Here is a 22,305-nt window from a genome sequence, read left to right on the forward strand (position 1 = left end):
AAATACCTTCAATTCTTTGGTTTCATGGATTTACTGCATATTCATTGTATTCTGCTGTTTCTAACATTAAAGGACTGCAACACTGAGTGCAGAACTGACAAACTTTTAAAACTCACCTTCTTCTTTTCCTCTTCCTCTCAGACTTTCTCTTCTTCTTCTTCCCTTTGGCCCGAGGGGAGAGGACGCCATTAAAGGAGGGGCTGTGGGGCCGAAACAGAGCAGAGGGGAACAGCTGCAGTCACTCATGAGATGTGATGAACGATGTTCAGCACCAAGAAGCCAACAGAAACCAGTATTGCAGATTAAATTGAAACAAAAATAATTAGAAACCCTCAAAGAAAAAACAGCTATTTATGTATATTAAAGTCACTTCAAACAAGACGTGCAGTCTTTGAACCTCTGGAGTCAGGATCTGTCCAGTTACAACAGGACATTGTTGGATTGTGAAGAAAAAACAAACCCCTGCTCAGCTGGTAACTTTTCTTGTTTCATTTCTGTCAGCTTGTCTACTGCATGATTTTTTTCAAATGTGATGTCCTTGAGGTGCATGATTTACCTACTGAGATCCTAAACACTAGTTCCTAACTGTATTTGGTTTCTGTTTGGTCCAAACTAAGGCTGTAATTCATATCCAGACTGCTTTCTTAAAAAATACGATCATTTCGACTTTTTTCTTCATGAGTGTGCCACTTTTCTAACATTTTCATTGTATAAACAACTCTCTGCATTTAATGTCCACCTCTGCACACTGTCTTCTGCCTGAACACACATTTTCCTTCAAGTCCTTGTTATTCATCTTCCCCACTTTTACTCTTTTTTTTCCCCGACTGAATTTATCATTACACAGAAAAAGAAAACTGTCAAGTTCCTTCTTGTGGTCAGATTGATTAATTTCCAGACGCCCACCTTTTCCCTCTGTCTGAAAGTGAGACATCTGAGAAAGGGGATGAAGGACTTCAAAAAGCACCAAAGGCTTACTGAGCAGTCCTTTCAAGGACAGGAGCAAAGGCAGTTTGTGAGCGAGCCAAAAAGGTGATGTGAACAGAAAGGAGATTACATCACAATGAGGCCTGGGAAATTGTCAAGAAAGCGGGATGATTTTAAAAAGATACAGATTTTATCCTCTGTGTCTGACTGATGAAAACTCAGTGTCTTCTCAACAACATAAACACTCCTAAAATACCCGCTGAACGTCTGATCTCTAATATTTTAACTGTTTTACATGAAGAGAAATAGTTAGTAATTGTAAACACAACAAAGTTTAGGAAAATCCATCTTCAATGGATGAGTGAGGCGGTCCTTTCAAATTTTTTTAAGAGATCCTGAGGGTTAGAGGACCAAAACGTTTGGGAGGAGACCCCTAAAAATCTTCCTCTCCCTTTAGCTCTAGAATCATGTGGGGTTTCCATGACAACACAAGAAGATCCTCAATCCAGATTAAGGAAATTATAAATGCAAAATAACGATAAGATGGTATCTGCACAAAAATGACTTAAAGACAAAATAAACCCCACGTATGCTTCCATGTCACAATCAACCTGTCTGTCTGTGCCATTGACAAGCTGCTGTATTCTGATTACAGCGTATGAAAAACGGCTTTACCATGTGAAATAAACAACAAATGTCTTTATGATAATATTTTCAGGATTTGTCAAAATGTGTTTGACAAATCCTGTCACTGCTCATTCAAGAGTAATGCTGCCTTTTATTTGCAATTTTAAGAGGAAAAATGCCACTTTTTTCTGATTTTAAACAGGAGTGTTGCATACTGTAACATGGTGAACGCTTAATGGAAATATGCAGCCACTAAGCTCTGGAGACTGTGTGCCAGTTTTGCTGGATCCACAAGAGTGTCCTGTAGTAATAAATGGCCCTGCTTGGCGTCGTCGGCAGTTCAGGAGCATTAGGAACTGAAATGCATTAGAGCTGATTAGACTCAGCAAGCCCAAGTACCCTCTCCTGATAATGAGAACGCTTTGTCACTCATTAACACTTTGACCATTCTGGCCTTGTAGCGAGAGAGCATTTGCATTTCTTCTGGCCAGCAGAAATGGTTTCTCTGGATGAGATGGCGGGAGCAAGAGAGCAGTCATTTTCCAGCTACGTAGGAAACGCAACTCAGCGCAATAATTGTGAATAAAAGTTGGGATTTGAGGACATTTAATGAGAGCTTGGATGAATTTACCTAAGGAGTATTTTTATTTTTTCTCCCCAATGTATGGAAATACTTTCTAGGCATGTCTTTATATGTAAGCTACACACTTCCCTTGGGATTCTGTATAAGTTGTGTTTCTGGGTTTCTGTCTAATGAGGTCCACTCAAGGTTTTTGACAAATAAATGGTTTTACTGATCCACCTCATTTTTTTTTGTACAAAAATCACAAATGAGGTTCCTCTAGTGTCTATTCTCTGACCTCTTTTACTCAATATTGAAATGTTCCACAAGATATGATTAAGCAGTCCTTAATGATTATGTCATTTTTAAATATTAAATGATTGATATTTCAATCAGTTACTCAGTACTTGAGTAGGCTTTTTACCAAATACTTTTTTGCCCTTACGCCAATTTGCTATATTCTTTAAAAAGTTGCCAGAAAAAATGGCTTACTGTGGAAACAGAACACAGAAAAACTGGAGTCTGTAGAAAAAACAGGCAACTGCAACTGATCAAAATAATGCTAGCAGAGTTCTGGGCAGCAGGAAATATGATAATCCCAATCCGTAAATTACTACACTGGCTTCTTGTTCGTAAAGTGATTTAATTATAATTCAGGTTTGAAGTGTAAACTCCTCAGGTCACTAGAGATGTGATTGTGAAAAAAAATGAAACAAGGGAATACATCACGTTGTTTCTACTCCACAATACAATTTTCCTTCAAATATGTAACTCCTTAAAAACAGGAGAATAAAGTGTTTAAATATTTTTTGTTGTTTCTTTAGTGTATTTCTGGTCTTTAATGTGATTTTCTTTACCTCAGTTCTTTTCATAAGGCATTCTGAAATGCCGAGCGTACGCTTTTCCTGAAACCTGCCTAATATTTGCTCATTAAAGCTGACATGCTGTCTTTAGAGGAAGCGGAAATCAGTTTAATTTTATAACTAATGTTTGATTTCTCTGCTGAGTTGAGCTGCTGCGATCCAATTAGCAAGATAACAATCTGAAGAGAAAGTGCTTTTCCCAACAGAGGACGTTTCTTTCTGGCAGCACTTTGTTATTGAGACAAAAGGTTTGGAAATTTATGTAGTTAATTAGCCATTTAAAAACATAAATAAATAAAAAAACACAAACACAGTATTAATCATGCAGTATTTGTAAAAGCTTTTGGGAAATGCATGATTCGTCTGCAGTGCTTTCCGGAGGCTGCAGGCAGTGAACCCTCCACTCCACTGACCTTGCAGTCAAAGGCATTGGTGGAAAAAGACAAACTTATGTCTCCTTTTATTTTTTTATAATCCCACAAGAGATGTCTAATGTATGAATATGCACACAGATGTATTTTTTTTACACCCAATTATGAATTAAATCAAGTTTTTCCTTCTGTGGTTTAACCTGTTATTTTTAATGCATCACAGACTAACAGGCTTTGGAAACGGAAAGGCAGGTTGTTGTTGGACAAATTTGCAAATGGCTGTGAAGTGGTGATTTGTGCAGTGCTGGCTGCAGGAATATAAGCATCACATATCGATGTTCAGAGTAGTAGCCATAAAAGGGAATACTGTGACTGTAAGTTTAGAAATAATGATTATTATTTATATGTGTTTGTTTGGGAACTGGCTTCTGAAAACAGATCAGGTAAATGTTCAGTTTATTAACTTTTAACTATTTAAGTTTTTTCTCACTTAACTTTTTTTTTAAGTCTATGTTTCATTGAACAGAAGGTGAGGCAGTTTGAATCCCGAAGTTGTGGATTTATTTTGTTTGGTAAAACAAAGTGTAACCTGAGCTCAACTAGAGTGAAATTACTTTTGAAATGTTTTTCTTTCCTGGAATACACCGAGACAGAAATGAAAATGATTAGATTAGTACATTTAATTGCCAGGATTTTCAAGTGGGATGCATTTATGTTGTGTTATATTTAAAAACTCCACCTAAATTATCATCTTCATCTAATTTTAGATTATTAAAAACATTTCAAATGGAGGAAAAACATTAAATAACTGGTAAGCGCCCAAAGACATCAAGATTTTAAAACGTTACCACGTATAGATTAAGTATTTATTTGTGTTATGATCATTTCTGCTTATAGCTACTGAAAACACAAAAATCAGACAAGATGAAAAGATCCCCATCGTGTCTTATATTCTAATTTGAATGTTTTTAAATTTTAAGATTTACAGCATAGTCCCTGTGAATGTCCTCATGAATGGGGAGAACATTTTTTTCCCAGCTGGAAGAAGTTTGTTTTGGATTTTTCCAGTCTAATTTTCTGTCAATTTGATTATGAGATTGGTTTTTTGGATTTTCCTTATGTTTTTGTCCACCTCAAAAAACACCCACATCACTCCATTTAAGAAATATGAAAAATGTGTTGCTTAACAAAAAAACAAAACAAAAACACAATCATACAATGAGATGAGAAATTAAATGCTTTAATAAAGAGTTCCATTTTATAAAAACCTTTAGCCTGTAAAAAGGTTTTAAAATATAAAGCCTTGAGTTTGAAAATGTTTTAAAAAGTAAAACACCCTTTCAGGTGGAAAAATAACTAATCAGCGGTAACATCTTACAAAAAAACAAACAAAAAAAAGCCTTGACTTTTCACGGATCTGTTCCAGATATCCTGTGTATGAAACATTATGTTTTCTCTTAGTGGTTGAAAGCAGTGAACAGTCGGGTTCCAGGCCACCAGTAATGTCTGGGTTGTTGGTAATGGAGCAGCAGACGGGTGATGGAAGACGGCCTTTAAAACATTTTGTCTCCTCTATTAGTATTTTTTGGACACATAGGGGACCATTGTAAAGATATTACACACCGAGTGATGTGACCCAATTTCCTGCCTTCATACCGGGCACAGTAGTTTGTGACCTGTTAGGAATTTTAAACACACGGCGTCACAGAGGAACAATCTGGTGAAAACCCATTTCACTCTTCGCACCCAGATCTTTTCCCTCACATCCAGCTTTGTAAAATCACAAATGTTTATAAGAGGAGAAAGTGTAATTTTCTTAAAAATAGAAATTTTTCAGAGCTACTTGCACAAAAAGTTGGGTGTATGAGCAATTTCCTGGAAAACTGTTCTAGTTTTAAGTGCTTTTTTTGGTCTGCCATTTGGTATTATTGTCAACCGTGCGTCATAGAAAAGTTAAGGTGAACACAGTCATATTTCTTAACAAAACGGCCTTTTATGGCCACAGAAGCCATTATAATGTGCACCTAACTGGTAAATACCATGCCTTCAATTGAGATGATCTTAGCAGGAGTTAATGGTGGCTTTCTGTGTAAACTGGGTAAGAATTAACCTCCTTATGCAAGATTAGAAGACCGTGATTTAATGGAGGTAGAGGGTGAGGAACAAAATGTAATGTTGCAGGAATTATATGCTGCTGTACTGTGACATGTTGTATGACTTAGACTGGCTTAGGCATATCGTTTCTCCCCAAAATGTTGCTATTTTATAATATAATTTTGATGTGTAGTGTCTGTTTTTATCACAGAAACAGAAAAAGCTTTCCTTTCTCCTGGGTGATAATATAAAATACAAATGCCACTGATGTGTATTTACACACAAGGAATTTGTAACACCCACAACAAATCATTTCTGTAAAACATTTTCTGATTTCACCATGAAATATGAACCATTTCTAGAGATTTAATTAAAATTTCACTTTTAAACCAAATATTTGCCAAATTAAACAGGTGCTTTGAGCTGTTTAGACATAGTGCATTGAATGAAATGAAATAATACTAAACCAATCCTGTAAAGTGACCATTGTTAAATTATAAGCTTCGAAGCATGTGAAAACCTGGTTAAGTCCAGTTATATTTTATGGTTTTGTGGTTTAGGAGGAATTTTATTATTATTATTATTATTATTTTTTTTTTTTTGACAGAAATAATGTTAATTATTTTTCATCTGCAGTCCCCAGGCAAAAAATCAAACAAGATAAAAGAAAAAAAACAAACATATACCCAACAATTCAAATACAATTATACCCCAAAAAACTAGTGAGAGATAAAGTTAGCAAGTGTTAAAGAAAGTTATAAATATGTAAATGTCTTCGATATACAGCAGCGGTATGATTATAAAATAACACCAGAAATACATACTGATAAGTGTTATACACTTTCAAAATGTATTTTCATGCAGTTTAATTAATTATGTCTTGTTTTTTTTTTCTCTGCATATATTCTAAGCAGCGACACCACATTCTGAAGTTGTCATTGTTCACTTTCCTTTTAGTCAAAAGGCAGTTTTGAAGTGTGAAAAGCATACATGAAAACACATCAATCACATTGGTATAAATCACACAGAATCACACAGAGAAAAGTGTTAATTCCCACAGTGTTTCATAGTGGAGGCTTTCCAAGAAGTCAAGACCCACTGGGGCCACTTTTCAGCCAAAATGGATACGCCGCAGAGCTGTTGCATCAGGCAGCCGAAGGTGCCAAGTATAAAAGAAAACAAAAATTAAAAAAAAGGCTTCAAGAAAGAAAAAAAAAGAAAAAATGTTAAAAAGTTGCATTTTTAAGAGGAGCAGAAGCTGGAAAAAGTTTTTCCCTCGTACTTTTGGGGTTTTGCCAAATAACTCTTAGTTATTTAACTGCATACGAGAGAAACTTTATTATCAGACGCCTGCATACCTCTGTGTTTTATTCATTGTAAAATTTTAATACCAACAGTTGCTGCAGGATAAAATTCACTGAGCTTTATGTTACTGATGCAACCTCAAATGTGCTTATATCTCAACGTTCCCCCTGCTGTGCTGCTGCAAAAGCTTTGAAGCTTTTATATTAGTGAAGATTTCCTTTCCTCTGATTAAAAGAAGAAGAAGAAAAAAAAACTAGCATGTGAAGGAGACTTCCAGGTTAAGATTTCCCTAAAAGAAAATCCTAATGATGCACAGTAAAGTTTGACACCAGATTCTTTCTTTTTGTCCTTCAGAGTCGATCTGATAAGACTTTTCTGCTTCAATCCACCAGAATACAGAGATTATTCTGTTTTTTCTCACTTAGAGTCAGGCCCTGAAGGAATTCTGTGGAACTGCGGAAGCGGTTTATCATAAGCACTGTGATCTACAAAAGCTAAGCAGAAAAACAAAAACAAACCCCTACCATTCATCACCAGCTTCACATCACTCTCATCAAAACTCCTACGTCTTTAACATGGATTGATTTCTAAGTCCTCTTATCTTTTTCCCAGTGCATGTTGTTTGAGCTTAGGAAACCCTCCTGATGATTTCTGAAGCATTTCATTTTAGCATCAGTGAGAGCACAGAGACTAACTCACATTCTGGCCCTGCGGTGGCTGTGGTGTTTACGTCCGCTTCCTTTGATGCAGCCGTTCCTGTCTGCGCTGTCCACCCGCATGTCAGCGGCTTTCCGATCGTCTGTCTGAAGCGGCTGGTAGGATGTTGTTGTTTCTGAGCTGCACAGGAAACAGGAAAGAAAAAAAAAGAAAGAAAAGACACATTTAGACAGAAACCGTTTTTTTTTTTTTTAGCGCTTCAGCAAAATGTCAACATTTGTTGTTATTTTTCTTAGTCTCCACAAACCTAAAGCTTACATCAGACAACAGTGGAAAAGAGGATTTAGCATGCCTGGTAAACGTTATTCCCTCCAGTCTACTAGCCATGTGTTTTAGTCCCCACGTTTTCCTCCTTGCAGCTAATCTCCAGGAAAAACTGAGGTCAGTGATTTACAAGTCAAACTGATACGTCAGTTGAAGTGTAGTTATGTACATGCTTCAGCTGCCTTGACATTTAAGTATTTTTGTTTCCAGGTAGAAGTGACTCAAGTTGTAGCAATAGGTAAAATCCTTCACGTCTTTACTATGATTTTTTTTAATCAAATATAGCAAAAAGGTTTCCTTTTGCTAGCAAAGTAAAATAATTAAATATTCCACACCCTGACCCCTTTTTTTGTAGTTTCAGTGGTGTAGCTGAATGTATGATGTAACAGTTGTTAGAAATGCCTCACAACAGGAAGGTTCTGGGTTTGAATCCCAGATAGTTGCTTTTTGCATGGATTTAGCAAATTCTTACTAAATGTATTAAAAACCAAAGTAAGGTAAAACAAATAATTTCCTGATTCTACGTATTACTGCAACAACCCTTCCACAAACAATGTTCATCCACAAATGATTTGATAAATTGAGTTACTTGATGTGGGCCCGCAGTTAAAGCCCTGATAAACATTCTCTGTTTTAGTCGCGAGAGATTTGACGGTAATTACAAATTCTCCTCTTCAGCGAGTGGCTCCAGTCTGATTGTAATGAGAAGATAATCAGAGCAAGAGATTAGTCCATCAGCACCGTCTCCTCCGCTTCCCGCTGCACCGAGCAGGCAGGAGCCGTCGGTTTCTATCTTCCTCGCCTTCATTTTCGGGGGCCTCTCAGAGTCAGAGGAAGTGCCCCCTGACAGGGATCTAATAATGTAAAACGGCAGACTGCGTGCTTCGACATGATCCAGTGTGGGGAAGGTGTTAAGGGAGATAAGACAGCCACCAGAAGGATGATTAGTCTGATCAAGGAGGCTGATGAGGAAGACAACCTTTAAACAAAATGGTGATTGGACAAATTTCTCCTTGTAGGGCCAAATACACGTCTGAAATGAAAAAAAAAAGCGTTTAAGTGGATTACATAAGTATTTAAAGAACTTGAGTATGTGAAGAATAACTTATTGAACATATGCTCAAAAGTACCCTGAAAAAAGGATGGAGCTCCAACTTCAAAAAATGTGTTAATTGGTCAGAAGAAACTTTACAAACTGAATTTATTTACGTTTGTTTAGCATGACAACTTAATAAATTAACTTGAATACACTTAATTTGACTACTTGTGACCAATTAATGGAATATATTTAAGTTAAATCACCTCTTCTCTTTTTTCACTGTATTTTCTGAAAATTGATGTGTAAATTAGTACAACAACCTGAAAAAACAAAAAAGTTTAAGATTAAATGAGTGGAATGGAGTTCTATTTATGTTGTGGGATTGACTGGAAACTTTTTAGCGCAAACAGCTAATTACAAAGAAATAAAATAACCTAATTTTTAAAACCTGCTCATATTCCAGCCAACAAACGGTTTTAAACCCTGTAATTAGCTTGGTAATGGTGGCTAATATTGCAATACATTTTTCAGATAAAATCTGCAGGTACGTTTTTTATCTCATGATCTAAAAAAAATGTTGCATTGAAGATTTTAAAATCCTATTTGCAAACCATTAAACATCCATCCAGCCTTCCAGCCAGCTTGCTTTGTAGCTAGCTTGTTAGCTACAAAGCTAGCTAGCCAGTTAGCTGCTTCTAGGAAATCCCAAGGAATTGAGATTATCAAATTTCTCCAGAAAGATGAATATATACTTATTAGTCCCAAAGGAAAACTAAAAGATGTAACTCCTCAGAGTTTTAAACCAAATTAGTTGCAATAATTGACATTAATGACCTAGCAAGAATTACAAAAATAATCAACTCAAAAAAGTGAAGAAGACATGCTTTAATCTGGCCTCTCCACACTGGCGTAATTTACTGCATCACTCATTAATAAATACTATTATCTACAATCTTTTTTCCTCACATACTCTATTAGCATTTAAATTTGATCAATTTGAGTTTGCATAAAACTGTAATGATAATGTTCTGAATATTCCTGTTCATTTTTCCACAATACTGGCAAAAATGGGACTGTGGAATTAATCGTCTTGGAAACTTTTTTATGTGATTTAGTGAATATCATCCTCTGGACCAGCAGCACACTGTTTTGTTTCACTCCCTTTGAAATCAGATTTTTTTTTTCAGCTCATCCTGATAGGACAAAACAATAAAACCCTTTGTTGAATCTTTTCCGATTTACTGTTAAAAGTGGCGTCACCATTACAAGAGGGAGGTTTAATTGAATGTGGAGCTCTTTGTTTGTTCAGCATGAAGATGTTTAATTATGTTCCCGCCAGTAGAAATAAAAGCTGCTTGCTTCCTGTGAACATCTGGACAATATACACACAATTATCTCGACACAGAAGGAGAAAAGGCAAAACATTTGCTGAGAAAGGTTTGCTTTGTGTAGCTGAATGGAAAGTGACCCAAAGGTTTCTCCTTTCATTCGACTTCTTTCTGCTTTTTTGTTATTTGCGACTAGCTTAGGAGCAGCAGTTGACGACTTCTAAATGAAATCAATTTCAACAACAACAAATGTTTGCCCCTTCAATCTGGCCTTTGATGTTTATAGCCTGAACCTTTCAAGCCATAAACACTTTTTATATCTGTTCAACAAATCCCTTTCTTTCACCTCTCCCTCATTCACGCGCCATATTGTACACATCCACTTCCTCCGGTCTCTGAAGCAGCCAGAGGTATGGGAGGGGTCAATGCGAAGCACGTAGCTGACAAAAAGGCTTTAAACGAATGCAAGTAGGGAGCGGATTAAATGACAGCTCGCTTGATGAGGAAGAATTATGTGGACACTAATCCTGGGAAATCCGGGCAGGGTTTGTTTACCATGAAACAGCTTGAAACAGGTAAAAGTGAGACTGTGGGATCAAGTCAGCCCCAATACGCAGCTGAACTGCAGCTCGACAGAAATGTTTGCATGGAAAAGTGCAGACATGGGAAAACGTTCCACTTTCTGACTTTTTGACCCCTTCCTCTCAGAAGATGAGTCACGCTTTACGAGCACACCTCCTTCTGTGATGAGAAATTCTTTGAAAAAAGAGAAGTGATCATCCTGTCACTTCCTCTTGTTCCAGTCTTTGTCACAAGGGCAGAGTCCACCTCCTCCCAGTGTGGTGCTCCTCTCTGCTTCTTCCCTCACCGCTGACGACAAAAAAACAGATGGCTCGAAATCACGCAGCACACGGGACAGACAGTGGGATTTTTCACCTCGGTGTGCGCTAACGCCTAACTTAGCAAAACGTGCTAACATATCATCACTTTTGCCGAATATATTCATACACTTTCATTTCGCACTAGAACGTGTGATGTTCATGTGGCGCATGAATCAACTTTCAGTTAAACCTAAACTTACCTGTTTTCTTATTTATTTAATAAAACACACTTCAGTGGTTGAAGTTTAAAGATTTTATTATCAGTCCCATATGAATCTACTAAAGCATTAATAAATCACCCCTTTTATTATTCCATGTTACAAAAATAAGAACCTTTTTTCAATTTGTAGGATATCTGTTTTGCTTCAAATGGTTGTTTGTCGTATTCCTTTTGGAAATATTCCCACTCGGCTTTCAGAAATGCACTAATATTGATGCTTTTAAAACAGCTGCTGCTTTTACTAAAATATCTGAGATACAGATTCCTTAATATTAAGAAAAATCACACCACTGAACTGTTTTAGAAAATCATTTAAGCAGTGGCATCTCAATTATCAAAACTGCATTCATGTTTTAAATTAAGATATTTGAGTTACTAAATGTTTTCTATATGGTTGTGATATTGTCTCTTTAATTGCAACTAGTAAAATTACTAAGCATTTCTTATAATTTGCTGTAAATGATGTGTGTGTTCCTTTAATGAGTGTATCAACTGTTTTTCTTTACACCTTTAAGTTGACGATAAAAATTAACTCTTTTGGCTAAATCTGGTATCATGTTGATTGATATTCCTGATTAAATAAATTTAAATTCATTTCATTGTAATCTATGTGAGTTTGAACTTAGGAAAGTTTGGAATTTTCGAATCTCAGAGAAAATTTTGATGCGGTAGAATCTAATTTGTTTTGCAAATACATAGGAAACTACTCCAGACATTTTTTTTTTCATAGCAGCAAACATGAGAACAGAATAAAGATATAAAAAGATACAACTGATTAGCAAGATTAATTCATTCTTTAGTGATTGTCATACAGGTAAAATCATTTTTTTTGGTGATGTTTCTATAAGATTGATGAAAAAAAAAATACTAACAAAAAGCTGATGAAGAGTATCTGAAGCTTGGATTCACTGCAGGAACCAGCATCCAGAAATCCATTCAAGTTTGTGTCTCCGTTATCCTGGTTGCCATGGCATCCACACAGGTGCTCCATTCCCCTGATTGAGGAAGTCAAGACTCCTCATGCCCATGAGAGCAAGTGAATAACAAACTGTGGCAAACAAGTCAGGAAACGCACCAGAAAGGATCGATACAACCAACGGTGAAGCGACAGCACAAAAAGAACATCTGGCTCTGGATGAATCAGGTTCCACACGGCGGAAAATTTAGAATCTGAACTGAATCCTGCCATCTATTTATTTATTTTTTTTTAGCTAAATTTCCAAATATATGCAGGTTATAAACCCATTTAAACTTGATGACTAGTTCATCCAATAAACACAAAACAAATGTTGACTCTTTTTACTCAAACATTGCTAAATGCAGTGGAGCGTTCCTCAGTCTAACAAGCTAATTATTTAAAAAAAAGGTTGCCAAGTTGTCTGAATAAACATAGTTACTTATTTATAGACTTATCACACCTCCAACGTCAGACAATGCAGAACAAGCTGCGGAGATTTAGGAAGAATTTATGTTAAGACACTAAAAGTGAAGAACTGATGCACATATTTCTTTTTCTTCACTTCCAGTGGTAAATTAAGTATTCCCCAGCCACTTGTGTGAGGTTGAGGGAGGCTAATAAACTTTTCATTATCCCTGTCAGGGAGATGTGGAACAATTGATCATCGTTATTATAGGAGTGATGATAGTTGAGATAATTACCAGGGAAAGAGATGATCTACAACCACAATTAAAAACCCCCAACTGGGTGGTCCCAAGTCACATAGCTTTAAATTACAGTCAGAATGTTTGTCCAAGTTCCCGATTAAAGTAAAGTACAACTTCATCACCGCTAAAAGGACGCGTGTAATTAAAGCAACACAAGGAAAATGAGACACATCTCTCACTTTGCTGGGTCTCAAAACATGTTGAAATAATTCAGTGTGACATTAAAACGGATGCTTTTAGGTCAAGTGCAATTGACTACAAGTTAAGAGATTTTATTACGGTCATTCTGCTCAACGAAGAACAGAGTGCTGCAATTAAGCAGCGGCAATCAATTAAGCATCTGACCAAAAGAGTCAACCACAAGATTATTAAGGCTGTCTTCAGATCCTGTGAGAAATGTCAGTAGGTGTCAAAACATGCTTTAGTATCAATCCTTGACATTTAGAAAGTGGTGTCCATTTTGAAGGCTGCAGAGTGGCTGTTAAGGCTGTTGCCTCTTGGTAAGAAGTTCAAATCCCAAGTTTCAGTCTGCTTTCTGAAAGCACCACTCCACTGGAAGCAATTTACTGAGAAGTTTCTACTTACAGCATAATATGATCTCAGGTGACATTGGGAAACTCACAGTAGTGGTTCTGGTAGTTTCTAACATCTGATTTGGATAAAATATCAAATAGTACTTTCATGAACCGGCTCCAGGAAGCAACTGGTAGACACTTTTCTCTTTCCAGCAGAAAAGTTGTTTTTGAAAACAGATCGTGATGACTGTGAAGGGCTTATCCTGTGGGGCACCTCAGGATTTAGTACTGGGACCTTCTCTTCTTTGTCCTCAGTTATAATACAACCAGACTGGTATTTTTCCATTAACTGATTTGGAACAAGCTTCTCTAAAACGTTGCAGTTTGGGCGCTAAGTTAACATGGAGGGTTAGGCGTGGTTTGGGAAGTAAAGTTACTTCTTCTCTGCTAACAAACAGTCTTAAAATCAATGGTAATATTTACAACACCAGAATGAAAAAAGCTGAATCTTTTTTTAAAATGATGCAGAATTTTGTATTCAGCTTTAAAATAATGATAATAAAAAAAAAGAACAAGCCCGATCCTCTCTAGTCAGTACAGAATGCTGCTTAGAGACTTTTAACAAATCCACATAAGAGACAACACTTTATTGCCTCTTTGTTACTTTGGCTACTGGAGCGTTTTACAGAGCATTTTAATGCTGTGCTGTCAAGCTGCAACATTTACATCTGACCTTTCCAAACTCAACACCCCTTCTGCTCTGATATCTCGTGGTCAAAGGTGGTCTGTAGTTTCACTGATGCATTTTAGGACAAGAGGAAATAGCAGCAACCCTCAGGGTTGGAGAAGCATCACATTTGTCTTTACACTGTCTTAGGATTATGGCTGTATGAGTCTTTGGAGATAAAGTAAGACAATCTAGTTTTGTTTTATATTCTTACTGCAGAGATTTATGAATTAAATATTCTAAAAATGTTAAATTAATAACAACCCAGTGTCGCCTAGAGATGGTTGGATCATCTCTTTGTGAAATCTCCATCTTTTTACCTTCCACTAGTTGCAGTTCGCCACAATCAGGAGTGACTTTGAAGACAAGTGAGGTTGGTTTATTCAATTATTGTGTCCTGATGATAAACTGGGAGCAACATAATGGCTTGATTAATTTCCTTATCACGGTGAGCACAAAGAGTAATTACAACCAAATCCACGGCTTGGTGAACCACACATCAATCAAATTAAAGCAGTCTCTGCTTGGCAGCAATCACTTTGAAAGACAACAAATGAGTCGACCGGCTTGGACCTCTGCTTCCGGCCATGGAAGAGTTTACTGAGGAGCTGCAACTCCAAGCAAAGGTCACTCAGGTTGATTTTTGTATCAGAGAGATCATTGCACTTCAACAATGCCTGCTTCTTGAGTGGGAATATAAACAGACCTTATTGTCTGTAGGAATACTTGCGGACTTTGTAGCATTCTGGTCGAACTGAATCCGATCAGAATATTCAGACTGAGGCATTTAAATGACACAATTTCATTCCAGTCATGTCCATGTAAACATGTCTATTGTTATCAAATGTAATCATTGCTTTCTTGATCTTGATTTTCCGTTTTGGAACAATGCAGCATTGAATTTGTTTTTTAAGTCAGTACTTGAAATTAAGCATTAAATCACACCAGACTGAGTGGGATTTTCTAATTGTTGTGGTTGGTGAGCAGGTTAATAGATTTAAATAAGAGTGCACTACTCCCAGAGTGCTAGTTATATTTAGGAGAACTGCACACGTGAAGCAGCAGATGAACCCCCTTAAGTAAATAAATCCTATGCTTTTAGCCAGTGAATTACAGCCAAAGAGCTTCACTTGAGTTGGGAAAACCTGCTGGATTTCACTGGCAGCTGTCTGTGTTTGCCTTGTCTCTGTAGAGCTAAAAATTAAATCACATCCACAGTGTGAGTGCTCAGATTTACAAGTGCTGTTTGCACTGTGGCTCATTACAGGAGCCACTACAGGCACACAGCAGCGGGAGAGCAAGCAGGCAGGAATAATGATGTATGTTAGCAAATATAAAAACATCTTCATATGATATATTGCTGCTGGGAAGAATGCATTATAAGGGCAAAGCGTCTTGTTTGATTGTAATGTGTGAAATACATAAATATAGCTGAGGCGGGAAATAATTAGATGGTGCTGCTTGCTTTTCCAAACAAGATGACAGCATCTCCTGTAGGTTGTTGCTTATCTTTCACACCAAACAGAGAAGTCAGCAGCAGCTGGGCATACGACAAGAATTTTAACATCATCCGACAAACAAAAATATATACAAATAGAAATAAAATTCCTGCCGAATGCTTGGTTAGTATCTCTGTCAACACTTTATTGCCTTCATTTCAGTGCCTTCTCTTTAAGTAGTGTCATTTTTATGATCTTTGGTTGAACTTTATAAACTAAGAACGACAAACATATGATCTATATTTCCCCACATGTGGCCTAGAACATTTACTGCTGGCTTTTTGTATCATAAATCTTACATCAGTTTCCCTGTTTCTGAACTGAGTGTGAAGTTAGGTGTGAGTGTGTGTAGGAGTGAGATATTTTGGTGTAATTAACAGCTCATGAGCCACACATTTAAAATCTTCCTTCCACGTGAAGGAGATAACTGAAGAAGACTTCTGCAGATAGTAATATAAGTGCAGCTAGGAATAAAATCCCAGTGCACCTGTGATTAATTAGCATTAAAACTATATTGGGAGGATGTTCTGGTCTCAACTCCATGGCTGGTAGGAAGTCTAAAGCTGGACGGGTCGCCATGTTGCTGCTGTGAAAAAACAAATCTGAATAAATTCCTGTGTCATTTGTCAAACAGGCAGCTGACAGATGGGTTCAGAATTAGATGTTTCTGCTGCTTAATTGCAAATGTGAAATTAGGACAGGAGTTTTTGTTTTTGTTTTTTTTTTCCTAGAAACTAAACAAATAGTATCAACTTTTGCAGCACACCTCTCCCAATTAATTGGGAGTACAGACAGGATATAAAACTGCCATCTAACAGCCAATTAAACAAGCAATATTTTCCAGCAACTGCAAAATAAACTGTAAATAACTTTTTCCATGACACTGAAGCTAATTTAAAATCTGCTTTGACAGACCAGCAGCCACATCTCTGTGCATTAAGGACCTCCTGAGCCGCTGTTTCTAACTCCAGCCTCCAATTATCCCCCATCACATTTCCATGTAGTTGCTCTGAGGGAATAATTTCTGGAATAAACTAAATGGTTTCTCTGCACACCTGTCTGAATGCAAGGACCTCGACGGGCAAACAGATTGGGACCCATTGCTTCGTCATTTCATTCTCCCTCCTCTGGCTTAATGAGCTGCCAGGGCTTCACCTTAATTTGTGTCAATAAATGTGTCGGGTTTGCAGCCGGGCCCGACAAGTAGCATGGAGCCGAATGGGACAATCTGCACGTCGCTGCTGGAGTGGAAGAGAGGAAACTTTCACATGAGTTCTGGCAATTAACAACAACTGTGAGAGGAAGATGAAACTCTTGAAGTTTGTTTTGACTTCCAAATTGTCTCTTTGCTTTTGAAACTGCGAATGGCTTTGGTTTTTCATTTAAATTATTCACATCAGATCTTTACATTTCTCAAGATCTGTTCACATAGTAGAAAGAGTCAAGTGAACGCAAATGGATTACTTAGGTTTTGCTTTGTGAAGCTTTACAGATCTGGGGATCAGCAGCAAAACTTAAAGCTTCCTCCATTAAAAGTGAAAATTACAATTTCACTAACTTTTCAGTTCAACTTTGATGATGTCATCCATGCTGGAAAGGCACACGGCACTTTAACGAGGATTGTCAGATGCTCTGTGAGATCATTTTAATGAACACACTTATAAATAAAATACCACCTGCATGCGTCCTAAATAAAAATAAATTAAGAATCTGATGGCTTCTCTACTTTCAGAATCTCACTTTTATAAAGTGAAAAAAGTAATAAAATGATTAAAACAAAACAACTGTCCAGATGCAGAGCACTTTTTCAGGTCACACAGATTAGTTAATTTATTACCATTTTTTAATGCTGTCCTGATTTGCATTAAGCTTCTTCTTAGCATTGGTATCACAGTCAGCCATCCTGATTTCTGCCAACCAGACAATTCAGCACCAGAAAATACAATTAGAAATTCAGAAAATAAAAAAGGTCTCCATTTTGCATTTTCAAAGCTGGGTTAGCACAACATGACATTTTTCCTAGAAGCTAGAGATAACTCTCCCACAGCTCCCGTGTACGTTTACAAACGTTTTGTGTATTTTTCTCAAACTCATTTTCTGTTTTCTGGAACCTTCTAGGAACTAATATATTCCTTTCTTTGAAATGTTGATGGAGCTTTTCGAAATTTATTAGGCTTTTCTTAAGTCCTTTTCTGGAACCAGGTGCTTTCCTGTGACTTAAAGGTCACTTTCAAAACTTGCCAAGTCCCTTTTGGAGTCAAGCGGATACTTCCCAAAAACTTTGATGGCCGTCACTGTTTAGTTTCCTGACGAGTTCTGAAAGGAAAAGCTCATAAATTGTATCTTATTGTAAACTTAAAGGTCCACAAAATCATGGCCCAAATTAAGAAGGGAAATGTATCAGAATAAATAAAAGGCAGATCAAGTGTAGAGCACTGTTTATCCTTTTCTAAGAAATCTTTACAGTGCAACTTGTAAACTTAATATATTCTCTCAACTATGTTTTATAAGCAGTAATACACATTAGCTTATTTAAATTATTTAAATATCTCTCAGCAAAATAAGAGAAATTGAAAGAATTGATTTTATGGAAAAGTTAGAATTGGCCCTCAAACACTTTTTTTATTCTGGTGGATTTGAAAAAAAAACAAAACATAACAGAGCAATTTCTAGGTAATCGTTTTTTGTAATCATCTGTAAAGTTCACACTGTGCTTTCTGCATTTCTATACTTGTTCTGGCACAAAAGACATGAACAGGTGACAGATCCCTGTGACTCCTCCTTCTGTTCTCCTCTCTGTTCTCTGCTTGCCACCTATCAGGTGTGCTTCACTGGCAGATGGAAGCTCAGTATTCAGCAGAGATCCAGCACATCCACCTCCATTTTGATACTAAAAATGTGACTCTGTGCACCGCTAGCCAACCGGCTGAATCCCCCCATCTCCTCATTTGCTTGAATCAGGCCTCCGGGCTTGTTCGACTTTGTTTTTGGGTTGCTTTCACCGTCTATTTGAATTCAGTCCGAGGAGCTGAGTTTCCGTGTTGCGTTCCAGAGCGTTGCTCGCTGCCTGCAGAGTCAGGACCTCCTCCCACACCCTCTCCAAATTGCGCTGGATGGCATGGCCTCACACTAATTTTTATTTCTCCATCTTGTTCTGAGTTTTTGCTCGCAAATGTTTTCTCTCCGTCTCAGTGCATGTATGGTACTAACACACATTAGTCAATACATCAAATCGCCACGCTTTGTGTACGATTTACACGCAGAAAGAATGTCGACAGTAAAATTTGGAACATGTATTTTCATTCCACCCACTCCACACAACTGTGGATGTATGGATTTGTTCATGAAAAACATCTCTGTTGGTACATTGATACATCAATTTTAAACATCACAACCAAGCATTCACGTCTAACATAATCACCTTAAAAAAAGAAGAATGCGGCAGCAGGAGAGAGCAATCAAGACCCCCGCTGACTTTCTGTGCCTCAGCCCACTTCTCCCCCTTGATGCTAATCAGTGTGGGAGCTGCTGGCTGCTTTGATGCTTCATGTGATCTTAAGACAGGCTTTTAGCTTGTACAAAATAAACCGGCAACGTACCATCAAACGTTTAACTATATCTAGACAAATCTTACTTGCTTCACTCCATCTGGCTAAAAACAGCAGAAACGTAGATTTTCGTAGAGATATATCCCGCATTATTGGATTAAAATTTATGTAATTGGATTTAAATCTGTCTATGTCACTGGGTTGCTTTTATTGATTGAATTGTTTTTTTTTTTTTTAGGATAGGAATTGCATTTGTTTGTTTATATTTGACCAACTGTGTCTTGGCTGTCTGTCTAAAATATGATCAATAGATGTTATTATGCTTAAAGGAACATATGGAGCATATGTTTATTACCTGGGTCAGATATACAGACATACATCATTACCTCCTGTGGAGCGCCCTGTCTCTGTCTCTCTGTGAGGCTGAATCTGGTGATTCCTTTAAACATCAGCTTAAGACACTTTTAAGACACATCATGCACAAGTTTTTAGTTAAAGTTGCAGCATCTAACTTAAAAATAAAAATGTTGCAGGAGGACAACAGGAGGGTTATAGCATCGTTCTTGCCATCTCTCTGCTACGCTACAGCTGGTTCACCACACCGAAGTTTGCTATGAATGCTCGGATGAGGTAGAACGATGGCAGATAAACAGTTTCCCTGAAACACAAAGGTGTTTCTCCATATTTAGCTTTGATTACACCAGCATGATTGACAGCACTCAGACCTTCTGCCTGGCTCTGATTGGTTGCTTTTGACCAATCAGCACTTGGGAGATGGTGGAGCGTCTCGATCTCTGACTTGCTTACCTGTCTTGTATCAGAAGATTAAATGTGTTGTGTGAGTTGATAGAAGGCAGACTAAAATGACAAGTGTTGAATTCATTATTTGTAAATCTGGCAGTTATGAAAGTAATCGACTTTTTACCTAAATTGACTTTCTGTGCTTACAGAAAGTAAGCACAGGAAATCTATCTTTAAGTAAATCTTTAAGTAAAGTAAATCTATCTTTAAATTTATGTTTTACTGTCATATCATTTTATTTGCATTTATCCCTTTTTGTAAAACATTCCTATTTTTCTCAGCTTCAAGCTGGCAGTAAACAGAAATGTGCGCCAGATGGACAATTTATCATCTGCCTCCCTTCTCAATTATCAGGGAGATTTGTGTTGCAGCCCAGCATCATTATTTTAACAGTGTGGCACCATGCAGAAAATGTTCAGTGCAGGTTGTCATGACATAAAAAAAAGCTCCACCGTTCATCACAATTGACCGAATAGAAACTTGTTCCCTCCAGGGTAAAAAGGAGAAGGCGTGAAGTTATTCAGGTAAAAGATTTTACCCGTGTGCTTTTTGCACCTTTTAGTTTTTCACAGATTTTTGAGGGGAAGAAAAGTAAGTGCTTTAATTTTAATTCCGCCTACTCTGAAAGATTTAAACTAAAGAGGTCTGAATGGAAAAAAAAAAAAAAAAATCCTGCATGACTGGAGGTGACCTGAGTCCTTGTTGGTGCAAAATAATCATTTCCCTATGGAGGGAAACCGGTGATCAATGAGAGAGTGACCTTACCCTCCATGCGCACCTTCTCCAAAGTCAGATAATAAATTGGTTCATATCACCTCCCCTTTCATCCCAGTTATTTAGAGGGCCATCTGAAGGAGTCCATTACCTTTTTATGGAAAGCAGGTTCATTCAATTTGCTGGCAGCCCAATGAGAAGTTCTGTATGGATGCGCGGCAAGGGGGCTCAAGGGCAAGTGAATTATTCCATTATCTGTAATGTGTGGGAAGGCAAAAGCTGTCAGGGTCCTGGGGGGATCAATTTAACTTTACAACCTCTGTTCCTCTGGAAGGAACAATGAGGGTAAATAAAAACTGACAAACTGACTCCCTCATGTGTATCTGACATTGTTTTAATTCAGCTACAGTAAGCATTTGTCTTTATTGTCACTGCTTTTATGAAACCTGTGATCATAACAATTTCTGCTACTGTATGTGTCTAAAATAGTTTTAATTAGATGTAAATATGTTGGACCCATTATTAATAAGTGACTCTACGCATGTCAGACAGTGAAATAAATATTTAAACAGCAGGGAGGCTTTGTCTTCACATTATTTTGTTCTGAAAGCAGAAGAATTTTATTTTAATTAAAGAAAGATAATCCCCAAAAGGTCAAAGTTGTGTTTTATGTAGCAATGTCATTCTCTGGGTGTTATAATTAACAGATGGCACAAAAATAACACAAAAAAACCTGTTAATTTGATTCAAATGTGTTTTTGTTTTTTTTCTGTCATTGGTGAGTCATACAAGATAAATTCATAGATTATTAAGGAGACAGACATAAAGATCAATGTCGTCCACAAGTATGGAAGGGTTCCAAGAAAACAGTAAGAACTTTATTAAAATGTTGCATTAAGACCCAAATATTATTTTCACCTGGCAAAAATAATGTAAAAAAGTATTTCATCGTAAAAACCTGAGTGTCATCTTGGTGGCCATGATCAAAAATATAGTTCTAAGGAGTTACAATTCAAATGGCCAAATGGAACAATAACCAAAGGGGGCGCTGGTCAGCTAAATAGTGAAACAAAAATTGCATCAACTTTTGTCTAAAATACGAATTTAGCAGCATATATGTTCTAACAGGGGCTAAACGTAATTGGCAGGAATAGCTGAAAGAGAGACATTTTAAAAAAATCTGCTTTTTTGAGCTTTGTGTTAGTAAGAAATCCTTGTATCTCTTGTTGCGTCCATTCAGGTGTGTCACACATTTCTTATTACCAGCCCAACCACCTATTACACTGAGTTAACCTGCTGCACAGCTGACATATTGCTGCAGAAACACAAGTTCATGTACAGCAATGTGTCAGCTGTGGCTGATTTATTTAAAACATCTTGCCTTTTTAGTTTTAAAAATACATATATCAGAATATATAACACACTAGAAGTACGTCAAAAATCAGGAAGTCTCTTTAATAAGATCTATGTCAGGTATTATTTCCCAGCTGCTTGTGCAGTTCACAGTAAGTTCTTGCTTTGCCTCGGGTTCTATGTGCAGACAAATCCCAAGCGTTTCAGGACATGTAATGGGGGGGGGGGGGGGGGGTTCGACCCAGTTACTTTTTTATAATTTTTTTATTTACTTTATTAAAATAA

At 37.1% G+C, this 22,305-nt stretch overlaps 1 protein-coding gene across 2 annotated transcripts in view; it reads right to left on the reverse strand.

Moving 5' to 3' along the window:
• Nucleotides 1–22,305, reverse strand: part of srrm4 (serine/arginine repetitive matrix 4) — a 58,149-nt gene that overhangs the window by 15,871 nt on the left and 19,973 nt on the right. For both annotated transcript variants that reach the window (XM_015059346.1, XM_015059345.1), the window contains exons 2-3: nt 7,449–7,586; nt 117–200 (exon numbers count right to left, since the gene is read on the reverse strand). In XM_015059346.1, coding sequence (XP_014914832.1) covers nt 117–200; nt 7,449–7,586 — 222 coding nt within the window. The remainder of the gene's footprint in view (nt 1–116; nt 201–7,448; nt 7,587–22,305) is intronic.

The sequence above is a fragment of the Poecilia latipinna genome, unplaced genomic scaffold (genome assembly GCF_001443285.1).
Source record: "Poecilia latipinna isolate Pla-1442-1.1 unplaced genomic scaffold, P_latipinna-1.0 Scaffold1622, whole genome shotgun sequence".
Classification (NCBI taxonomy): Eukaryota; Metazoa; Chordata; class Actinopteri; order Cyprinodontiformes; family Poeciliidae; genus Poecilia; species Poecilia latipinna.